Source organism: Acomys russatus, chromosome 7 (assembly GCF_903995435.1).
Source record: "Acomys russatus chromosome 7, mAcoRus1.1, whole genome shotgun sequence".
Taxonomy (NCBI): domain Eukaryota; kingdom Metazoa; phylum Chordata; class Mammalia; order Rodentia; family Muridae; genus Acomys; species Acomys russatus.
Genome location: NC_067143.1, coordinates 48,922,835 through 48,934,945, shown reverse-complemented (window position 1 = coordinate 48,934,945; position 12,111 = coordinate 48,922,835). Strand labels below are relative to the sequence as shown.

At 47.0% G+C, this 12,111-nt stretch overlaps 1 protein-coding gene across 1 annotated transcript in view; it reads right to left on the bottom strand.

Moving 5' to 3' along the window:
* Tenm4 (teneurin transmembrane protein 4) overlaps positions 1 to 12,111 on the bottom strand; it is a 393,055-nt gene that overhangs the window by 12,909 nt on the left and 368,035 nt on the right. The window contains 2 exon segments of the mRNA XM_051148959.1: positions 4,027 to 4,262; positions 7,544 to 7,716. Of these exon segments, the coding sequence (XP_051004916.1) occupies positions 4,027 to 4,262; positions 7,544 to 7,716 (409 nt within the window).

The following is a 12,111-nucleotide window of genomic DNA, read 5'->3' as shown; positions in this document are numbered from 1 at the left end:
ATAATAAATAAAGAAATCTTAAAAAAAAAAAAAAAAGAAAAGAAAAAGAAAGAAAGAGAGAGCATAGCTGTGAGCACTGAGAACTGGGCTCTGATGAGCAACCAACTGTGTCGAGCTCCAGAGAATAGAAAGCAGCACAGGTTGTGGCCATCAACCCTTATTCTGCCATCTGCTACTTCTTTGAAGTGTCCTTATCTGTACAATAGCAAAAACAAACAAACAAACAAACAAACAAACAAAAAACCCGCCAGCTTCATAGGCTTTTTGTAAGAATAAGACAACATGGGTAATGGGCACATGGCTGAAGACACATGATTTTATCATGTGGCATATCAATGGGGACTTACTATTATTATTTTTAAAAGTCAGATCCTTCTTAGCTCTATCCTAAAAGTGGAGCTACCAAGTGGGGACAGCAAATCAAAGCCTGACTCATCCGCTATGTGCTGGACACCATGCTGTCTTAGATCTCAAGGACACCAAGCTCAGGGCAGCTGCAGATCTGTGGCTCATGTGTGACTGAGTGTGGCCTTTACTCTCATGAGTGCAGCAGACAGATTGGTTTCCTGAGCAAGTCCTAGCATTCCTGGGGTGCTATACTTGCTACCTTTGGGGCCTATCCTGCCTTTTTGGTCATAGGCAAGGCTTCTGAGTCACCTTCTGTCTCCTGACACATCTCCTCTAGTTTCTCCTCCTCAGAGGTTGCTGGGAGGCAGGAGCATTCACACCTCCAGTGGTTTTGCTTGTGGTCTGGTTGGAACTAGTCCTAACTCCAGAACACTTTGCTCTTGCCTCCAGGATCAGGAGCTCCCCACCCCCCATAGTCTCCCTGTGGTCGGTGAGGCCACCACCAACTCAGATTCCCTTTCACGTCAGACATATAGGCGCTCACAGAGGTAGCTGCAAGTTGGAGCATTGTATGTGTTTGTACGAGTACATATGTACATGTGGGGATGGTTTAGGCTAGGCTGGCTGCCCAGTGAGCCCCAGGGATCCACCTTCTCCGCTAAGATAACCAACACGAACCACCATGTCTGTTTTTTCTCTTCCCACATGGGTTCAGGGGAATTAAAAAACAAACAAACAAACAAACAAACAAACAAACCCTCAAGCACTTCACTGATTGAGCCATCTTCCCAGCATTCCTACTTCATATTTTAATAAAGAAATGTGCTCTGGAGCCTTTGGTTCTGACCTCTAGCACATGGGCTGTCCTAGTAGGTTCTTCATAGCTAAACTGATGCTTCCCTCTAGGAGTGTGGAAGGGTGCTGGCCTGATAGGGCACAGGGGCACCTTTGCTGTCTCTTCTACTCGTCACTCAGTAAGTTTGACAAGGAAGAAGACAGAAGAGGAAAGTGGATCATTAGGACATACGATATATAATGGCATGTGTGGCTTGAAGAAATCAAAGTTCCTTTTGGGATCTTTGTATTTCGAAGAGGGTTTGGGTGTAGGCAGGTGCCAGGATTAAGGCTGGAATTTCAATCTCAACTTTGTGACTAGCCTTCCTGTGTGACCTTGGTCAAGTGCCTTACCTAGTTTCTTCCCATGTATACTCCTAGACTTGTGAATAAATCCCCTGTGGACTACTAGGTGCATAGAAGGCACCAGATAAATGGCTATAATTATTTCCACTAAATGACTGCACGTGATCATGGTCAGTCTTAGAGGAAGGAGAGGTGTGTGTGTGTGTGTGTGTGCCTTGCTCAACTCTCCCCTTACAAACGCCAAGGCCCCTAAATTAAGGATTTATAATGACGATGCTGAGACAGCCTTAGCTGTGAATGGCCTGGCTATAATAAGCTTGCCTTCCCTAGGGTAATCAAACACAATTGCAGAAGCAAAAACCGTGTGGCAGACAATTCCCGTGAAAAATCAGAGGCGTTGGAAGCTCAAATCATGTTCTTTGCAGAAAAGGCACATGAAAAGGGCGGGGGGTGGGTGGGGTGGGGCGCACTGGCAACGATAGTGGGAACCTTTTAAAAGCATCTTTTGGGAGATCTTCCTATACCCCCCAGGGTTGGTGCCACCTAGACATGGCCCCCCCCCCCATCTCTAAGGATCCTAGTGAAGAATGGGATCTGCACTTCTGTGACAAAATTAATAAAACTGAACGGAGCCGCTCACTGGGGGAAGCACCTTGCATTTCCTGTGCTCGGCAGTGGCAGCAATGAGATTATTTTACATCTTTCTTTATTAAAAAAAAAAATTCCCAGCTGTATAAAAAATGAGCTCCATTATGGGGAGGCACACCCGGCTAACATTCTCACTGCACACACTGCCATTGTGGGTGGCCATTTATTTTGGGAGGAAGCAGAGATGTGGCTAGCCGACTAGAGCATCATCTATCTCTGGCTGGGAGAGGGGACCAATTAAAGCCTGGGAAACTTCTGGTCCTGTTCACACGGTGGAGAGAAACTCCTAATGGCACTAATCACTGCCCTTTACTGAGCACCTGGGATCTGCAGCGCGGGGCTAGCTGCTTGGAATACATCATCGCCCCGCGTCTGCAGAGGAAGCTCGGCCTCAGAGGAGTGTGGCTGGAGGCTACACACAAGGCCCAGCAGGAATCCAACCCAGGTCAAACTTCCCTTTTGGCACACTGCCTCAGCTGTGCATGAAGGGTTCTTGAGAATGCAGATGAGGGTTTAGTGAGGCCACAGATGGTGGCAGGGAACAAAGACAGGCAAGGCCTTCCCCAGGAACTAGCAGGAGGCTGGTTTCCACATTAGCTGGCTAGCTATTGAGTTTTCGGCTGGTAGAGGCGCAAAGGAAGCTTGGTTTTCTGGGTTCTAGTTTTTGCTGTTGGATAGGCTGTTAGCTGTTGTGCTTCTGCCGTGGCCTGTTTCCCAGGATTTATAAGCACCTAGTTACGCGAGTCTGAGACAATCCCTTATTCTTTTGACCTGGACTGTGCCGTGGAGATGATGGGGCCATGTACAAGCCTCCTTGGTTGCAAAGTGGGGACTCAGGACTCTGCTGCTGTGGTGAGGGCGTTTGTACGGTTCACTTCAGCTCAGCAGCTGTCTACCGAACACCTGTGGTCTACAAGGTCCTGGGCAGAAAGCCAGGCCAGGGTCACCAGCTGTCCCTCTCCACAGCCTTCTGCTTTGTAATTTGCATTGCCGGCCAAGCTGCAAGCACTGAACAGCCGCTCCAGGTTCCCTCGGGCTTGGTTTCCTCTTTGTCCCCAAGCTCAACCACCTGCTAGGCAAGCTCTCATTCACCAAGTTTATGTTTTAGAACCCTTTTCCATTAACCGTTTGCTTTTTTTTTTTTTTTTTTAACTGGAGGAGAAGGCCACGGGGCAGTGAGTGAGTCCTGGGCCAAGGTTTCACTCTACAGGAACATGGGAGGGGAACAGACAAGGTGCTCAGAGCTCTACATCCTGAAAAATGCTCCAAAATTTCAGACCTCAAGGCCACTGCCCCCTGCAACAGGTCTTGGTACACTGGCCAGGATAGCCTTGAACCTGTAATCTTCCTACCATCGGTCCTTTTGATCATTAGGAAGGGTCATCCTACTTGAAAAGAGTGGAAAACATGGCCAATTTTCTAAGTAGCAGAAATAAACGTGGGGACATATTAGCAGTGACGATAGCAAACGTTGTAGCAATAAAGACACCAGCAGCAGCGGTTACCGATGCCTGATGTGTGCCAAGCTCTGGGCGGGACACTGTGCATGCCACTTCTAATCCTTGAAACAGCATGTAAAATCGGTTTTATTTTCCAGTGACTGAAACTGGGGCTCTAAGATGACTGGCATGCCCAAGTTCAGTCATGGAATAAAATACGCTGGAAACTCAGCTCAGAGCCAACCCCAAATCCAGCCATGTTCCCACAGGCCAAAACTAAAAAGATGTCTAGGGCCTTTTGTTCCACGTGGCTCATGTCCTCAGTTCCCCCTTTTGGCAGATGAGGAAACTGAGGTCCCGGGAAGGGTTTAAAAAATGGAACCTGGTTCTCTAAATACCGCTTGCCCACCCCCACCCCCACCAAGGTTAGCACCAATAGGATTCTGCTCACCCGCAGACGGCGCCCGAAGACAGTGACCTGGCCACGAGCCTGCTCCTTGCGCTGCCGCCACTCCACCAGGTTGAGGCCATTGTCAATGGGCAGCGTGACATTCCTCTTGCCCACAGTGGGGTTGACGGTGCCAGCCAGCAGGTGAGGCTCGGTCTGAAGAGCCACTTCCATGCCATTGGCTAGCAGCAGCCGCAGGGAGCCATCGGCCCCGATGTAGTAGCTGTTCCGGACTTGGTCTGAAGGAGAAGAGAGCAAAGATGCTCAAGAGGAGAGAAGATGGAGGTCTAAAAGTGTCTCCTCATAACTATAAAAGTAATACATTATAACTGAAGAAAACTAGGAAGATATACACAAGCCCAATACTCAAAACCATTGGAAATATGTTGTATATTTTATAATTTTTCCTAATGCATTTATAGAATCAAATGGCTACTATAAAGTTTTTTTCTCATTGGCCAACGTATCATATCATGACATTAAATTTTTAAAAAGATGTATTCATTTATTATTATGTATACAGTGCTCTTCCTTCATGTAAACCTGCATGCCAGAAGAGGGCATCCTGTACCTTATAGATGGTTGTGAGCCACCATGTGGTTGCTGAGAATTGAATTCAGGACCCCTGGAAGAGCAGTCAGTGCTCTTAACCTCTGAGCCATCTCTTGAGCCTGCCATTAAATATTTTTAATAAATATTTTTCATAATAACTACAGTCTTCCATTTTTGGAAATACAATTTATTTAACAACACTGATTAGATAATTTGTTTCAGATTTTTCAACTACAAATAACACTGTAAGAAAATGTATTATCAATATTATTGTAAGAGGAAGTTAGACACAAATGGCCATGAATCCTTTGAAGCTGATAAGTGTTCAAAACATGACAGCTAGCATTACTATTATTGTATGTGATCTCTGAGTATTTGCTGGATTAAATTAGGTTATGTCCCAGGCTATGTTAAGCCATAAAAATATAGTGCTGGGGATGAGAGAGATAGATCTGTGATTAATATACTTGCTGCTCTTCCAGAGGACCTGGGTTCAATTCCCCGAATGACATGGTAGCTCACAACCATCTGTAACTCCAGTTCTAGGGGATCTGACCTTGTCTTCTGGCTTACATGCCCACCAGGCATGAATGTGGTACACATAGATACATACTCACAGAATATTCATACACATAAAACAAAATAAATACATCTTTTTACAAAGATGTGATTTTCATGGGAAACTCTCACTGAATCTTCTCATTAGGTGACATCAAATTGGGCCTTTCCTCTCTCTCCCCTCCATCTTTCCACACTTTATTGCTCACAGGGATTCTAAAATCTGCCTCAGTGTTGCTACGCATCATTCACTGACAATCTGTATTTTGCTTCCATTTGAAGAGTGAAAAAGCCTGTGTCAATTTATCTCGCAAAGCTCCTCCTCGCTGAATGCACATGTGTCTATTACTGTTGACTTTGGGTGGACCAGCATGTGGGGAGGTCCATCTCACCCGATCCCAGCTAATGCTGCCTGTGACCACACAAGGCTGCTACTCATTAGCAGCTACTTCTCACTATTTCCCGTGGTTCAGACCTAAGATGAAGCCGAAGGAGCTTCTTTGTAAGACACTGCTGAGATGGCTGCCAGGCTGAGCACCCGAGCCTGGAACACACAACAGGCAGAGAGCTGGCAGTGGTACCAGGCAGAAAATAGATGCCATGTCCCTTGTATGCTAGGATGTGCATTTCTTCTCTACATCCCGGAGTTTATGGAATTGGAGTATGCCTGACAATCTAGGCTTGAATGCTCAACACTGCAGTTTTATTTCACTCCACCTGAAAAGCTGTGATTAAATGGTAGTATTTTTTTAAATTGAGGAATGTGGCACTCTTGAATTTTAAAAAGTTGCCCAAACACAAAAATGTATTGAAGCAGGCTTGGCAGGATAAAGTAGTTAGATGAAAGAATTTTTGGTGAAGGAAAAAAACTAGGCTGGAGGTCACATATCTTAATAGTCATTGACTTTGCTGTCCTAAGTCTGTGGGGCGGCGTTCTCACCAGATGGGGCTGGTAATGTCTTTTGGCACTATCCCTGCCAGAGCATGCACCCTGTGATGTGTCCCAACTCCTTATTAAAGAAAGAAATTCCTGGACATGGTCTCTCTTTAATAACTTCTATTTTTTTTTTTTTTTGGTTCAACATTTTGAAAGACCAAAAAACTATGTTTAGGAACAAAAGCAGTAATGCAAACATACAAACATCTGTTTCCTTGTGGTAAATCCAACTGCTTACTGGTTAACCAGTTACTCCAGCAAGTGTTTTCTGAGCGATACTCTGAGCCTGGCTCATGCTGGTCATTTTACAAATGCTGTCTCCAGATATGTCTAAGCAACTCTGTGAGGCAGAACTTCTAAATGTAACCCCATTTCCAAGATGCAGAAACAGAGGCTCAGAGACTAAGAGTGACCCCCCCCCCCTCCAGCAGGCACAGGTGCCTCAGGTCTACCCAGGGACTGTTCCACACTGCCCAACACCCCTTCAACATGCTTTTCTTTCTTGGAAGAAGAAACCCAGGGCTGTGGGATGATGAGGTGGCAGAGACAGCACCAGAACTGGGCCATGGACACCCAGTGCAGAGCTCCTTTGGCTACTAGGTGTCAAGGCTTTGGGAGTGCATTAAGTGAGGAAAGAAAAGGAAAGGCCAGTCAGGGCTTTCCTAAGCAAGGTTGGCTTTCCTTTCATGGTATTAAACCCAACAAAGCTTCAGTCCTACCCTGGGTCACCACTTCCAGAGGGGACAGTCAAAAGAGGGGACTCAGTGCAAGAGTCTTTCGCTGTCATTTACCTGAAGCTGAAAGGCCAATCTGTATCTGGAATGGGTTTGATGGACACAGGGAAGGATCTCTTTCCCCTGGAGGCCTGGGAGAGGCACAAAGCTCTCCTGGGTTTCAGGAGGGATTTCTCCAGGACCAAATCCCTGCCACAATTAGGAGCAATTACTCTTGTCCTTTGTCTCCCTTGCACCAGTGTGAGCAAGAAGTTTGTTTGTTTTTTTTTTTTTTTTTTTTTAATCTGGAAGCCATTACAGCAGCCAGAGTGGGAGGTCACCTGGATTAACAGCTAATGGATTCTTTCCCCTTTGTTCTGAGGATAATAGGATGGGACAATGAAAAATCACTCTGAAGCCTCTGGGAGGCAATTTACAGGCCTCTGCCTGGCACGCTTTGCAAATGAGGTGGCAGTATAGAGGAAAACCAAAGCGAGGGAGGAGGCTTTCTTGATCTTGGATACCTACTATAGTAGCTTCCTCTCTGGATCTCAAAGTCTGTAATCTCCGCACTCGGGGAGGCAGAGGCAAGCGGAACTCTGTGAGTTCGAGGCCAGCCTGGTCTACATAGCTAGTCTAGGACATTCAAGGCTTCATAGAGGAACCTTGCCTTTACACACACACACACACACACACACACACACACACACACACACACACACACACACACACACACGTCCCTAGGCCCTCGCTGACTCACCTTGCAGCAGAGTGTAGAAGGCACCCGAGGCAGACAGGTTGGTGGTTATGGTGACATCATCTTTGCTGGACGTCTCTACCTGCACATGCACTGAGCTGTCAGTATCGCTTCGGAAACTGCTCACCTGGCCGGTTGGAAAGGTTACATTTGTCAGGCGACCAAAGCTGTCATACCTGGAAATCAAGGGGATGGCACTTAGTGACACAAGTACGATGGTGCATGTCATGGCAGGCTTCAGCTACCAGACTGAGACGAATGTACAGTCATCCGGGAAAAGCCCTGGCCTGTGACCATGGCTGTGGGAGCGTTTTCTAATTAGCGTTGGCTAATTGATGTGGGAAGGCCCAGTCCTCAGTGGGTGATGCCATCCCTAGGCAGGTGGGCCTGAGCTGTAGGAGAAAGACAGCTGGGCTACCCAGCGGGATCCAGCCAGTAAGAAGCATTCCTCCGTGGTCTCTGCTGGAGTGCTTACGTGCCCTGACTTCCCTCCGTGATGGACTGTGATGTAGGCGTGCAAACCAATCAAACCTAGTCCTCTTCCTGATTAGTTTTGATCACTGTTGCTGTGATCACAGCAACAGAAAGCAAAGCAGAACCGTGAGGTGGCCAAGGTTAGTCGCGAGGTGGATTTGTGTGCATGGCTTTTTCTTTCTGGTCAGGTCTACTCCCCAGTCTCCAGCTTGCCCTTGTCCAAAGGTTGGCATGGTTTCCTAGATGTGACGTTACCCTGCTGATATCCAGCAGGAAACTGAATCACTGTTGAATCCTTCTTTCCTAGTCCTGCCCACAGTCCAGCACTACCCATGAAGAGCCCAGGAAACTGCCCTGCTTTCTTCTAGAACATTTTGGAAGGCTGGTGTACAAGTTGGTTCACTCTTGGGACTATAAGTGACACAGGTTGGGATAGCTCTGTGGAGTCAAACCACTAGGCTGACCATCCCGCCTCTGCCATCTGCTACTACTTGTGACCCAGGGGTGTTGGCTCTCAGCTCACCCCTGCTTCAGCATTATTTGAGACTGGACATCAAGAAAACAGGCAGGAAATGAACAAGGAAATGTCTGAACAAATAAATGGAGGCAGGAGTGGGTATGGGGAGAAAGGGACCACGGTCTATTCACACACAGACTTGGCTGACCCGGGGCACACAGTAGGTACATGATAAACATCTGCTGAAAATAAGCCTAAAGGCAACTACTCCCACTAAATGATACTTTAGCAATCTCCCCAGGCTTCCCCCTTGAGTTTTAGTCTCCAAACAGAAAGAGGCTTTGTTATTAAGGCAGACAACGGTAATTATTATGGAAGGTGGCTTGTAATGCATAATTAAATCGAGCCAGAGGAAGATACAATGAAAGGACCCCCGTGCCTTCAAGATCTGGGTTTCATTTTATACGCGACAGCCCAACCTCTTCACATATTCCATTAGAAGGACTGAATGTCTTAATTAAATCAACATCAAATGGAACAGCTGATTTATACATTTTTGTCTCCTATTCATTAATGTCAGGATCTCCCAGAGTTTGAGAAATGCCGATGAATTCCCCAGCCTCCCGATCAATACCTGTGATTATCCCATCAGAGCTCTGCTCCTTCTCACTGTGTGGGGAGAGCTAGAACCTCCCATCCTCTGGGACCTGAGACCTCTGCCCTGTGGGTCACCTCTGCAGAACCCTTTTTATATGGCATAGGCTGAGAGCTACTGCAGCACAGGGTAGGGACCAGAGAAGGGCAGTTATTGGAGCAATTTAGGTTCCAAGTGGCTGCTTCGAGCCCTAGTTCTGTTTGGGTGGCGTTGGGACGCTGTCTTTATTCTGACTACCGTGGCTTTTTTGTTGGTTTGGTACGGCAGTGGCAATGCAGGCAGGCTCCATTGTATAACCTTGGCTGCTATGATTCCTCCTCCGTGAGTGAGAATACCAAGGCCAACCTCACAGATACCCAGCGAGGGCCAAAGGAAGGGATGCATTTCCTGTGGATGAGAACTTTGCAGCTCTTACTGCTCCAGTATCCTAGGAGACTGTCCTCAGTCGAAAGCCAGCTCCTACATACTATTGAGACTTTGGGCGAGAGTAGCATGGAAGAATAAGGAAATAGTAGGACCCACAGGGTCCTGGAAACCTACAAGAAGAACTTTATGACAGGCAGATCTGGGTCCTGGGGTCCTCCTCAAACTAAGGCACCAGCCAAGGAAAATATAGGCAGTAATCTTCGAACCCCTACCAGGACCTAGCCGACGAATATGATATTCTCCACCGTTGAGTGGAGAGTGAGATCTGACTCTTACACGAACTCTGGTGCCCCTTTTCTGACCACGTCCCCTGGATGGGGAGACCAGGCGGCACTCAGAGGAAGGATAGCAAGTTACCAAGAAGAGACTCGATATTCTAAGAGCATATATAGGGGGAGGAGGTCTCCCTCAATCACAGACATAGGGGAGGGGAGAAGGGGGGAAGTGGGAAGGAGGGAAGAATGGGAGGAAACAGGGGAAGGGCTAACTATCGAGATGTAATATGAATAAATTAATAAAATTAATTAAAAAAAAAGAAAGAAAGAAAGCCAGCTCCTAAAGGCAGGGGTTCAACCGGTCATTGCTGAGTGCTGAGAACTTGGAGAGTGTAACTATGCGAATGAAGGGTGGCTGCGTGAGCCGACTCTCCCGTTTCTCTTTCTGACTTTGGATGGAAAACTTCCTCCTCTGAACTGCCTTGGCTTTACCATGTGTCTGTCCCAAAGACACCATGCCCAGGTGCTGTGCTGGGGTGTTGTTCCTTCAGTAGAGAACGCTTTCTTTCTTTTAGTACCTGGCACAGCTCATCCCTTTTCATCACAGTGAGGTCATCCCTGACCGTTTCTAACCCCACCCCGCATCTCTACCACATTACCATACTGTATTGGCTTGACTGGAGCCACTGTCCCATTTGCCTGCCTTCCTATACTGAGTGTAAGATCCACAAGGGCAGGGACCTTGTCTGTGTTCTCAGTGCTTAGCGGACCCTCAGCATTGAGATTCTACTCTGCAGTGTTCACTGGCTGAGTGATGCGAGTTATTTTTCTTGAATTTTTTTTTTGATCTGATTAAGAGCAATCATCTATTTTTATTCTCTTCTATATGAGGAAAAGTGAGCTCACTAATAATTGGAGCGCTTTTCAGGTACCAAGCACCATGCTTATAAGCATGTTTACGGGTGGGGATTGTTACTGTCATTTTACAAGTGGCGATGATGGAGGTCAGAGAGGATGATGGAGGTCAGAGAGGATGATGGAGGTCAGAGAAGATGATGGAGGTCAGACAGGATGATGGAGGTCAGAGAGGATGATGGAGGTCAGAGAGGATGATGGAAGTCAACTTGTCTAAGATGACGCAGCTCATAGAAGCGTACAGATTCAAAACCTGGTCTGCCTGACCATAAAGGTTGTTTTCTTTGATCAAACTTTTTTTAAATGATGCTGTTTTAGATTAAAACCAAAACAATCCCTCCCTACCCCAAACCTTCATGTTCATCTGTGCACTAAAGGGGAAATAATTCCGTTTGGAAGACTCAAATAGGTCAAGAAAACTGACAGTTTTCAAGATGTTCACTTTGCAGCGGAACCAGGCCCCCGCTGGGGGGTTGGAGGGGGGGGGCTAAAAATGGCCAGATGATTGGCTTTCCATGCTCTCCCTCCAATGACTTTTTTTTTCCTTCACGCCAGTTTTCCAAAGCATCTTTACAGCACAGTGAAAGAAACACATAAAAGATTCATGGAGCTGCCGTGAACTCGGCTTTCAGAAGAGGACCGCTAAAGGGTATCTTCACACGCCCCGCAAGGCTTTCTTCACACTGCACCCTCCATTGCTAGCTACGTGCTATGTGCAGCAAGTGAGGAAAATGCCAAATTACCCCTGTGATACTCAACTTTTGCTGATCTTGACTTTTCGGTTGGATAGCAGAGATGTGATTTTTATGACTTTCCTCTGTAATTGTTCTAAATACTGGCATCACCAGCAAAGGACCAGGTCACCGTGTCATTTGTAAATAGTTAAGAGTTCAAAGCCAGCTATGACAGTAGTTCCCTTGGCCCTGAGTCACTTTAATGGATAGCACCACTCGCTGGGTACTCATAAGGCCAATCATAGCCAGAGTAGTCTCTGGAGCTTGCAGTCATGACTCATACTGGGGATTTACTGCAAGATTAGGTATCAACAATGAATTCTAGCCTTCAGGATTACCAAGATCCATAAGATCTGCAAGCCTTATCATAAGCTCACTGATGCTGTTCCAAGGCCAGGTATCTGCTGGCAGGATGTAGCTCGTGAGACGGGGCCACTTAAGAGTCGGGTCCGGCTGGGCTGGAATCCTGGTTCTCCCTCCCTCTCACATTGACTGTGGCACAGAGCCAGCCAATTTCTATATTGGGTGTTCTGCTCCCTCCTAGAGCTATCCTTTGCTACTCTCTGTCCTCCGAGAGACTAACGGCTGTAGACTGCACACTGGGCATCTCTGCTGGTTTGCCTCCCTAGGGTCAAGTCAGTGGTAGACACTGGAAAGAGATGCGGTTGGGACATGCTTTCCTTCACTTTCCTCCT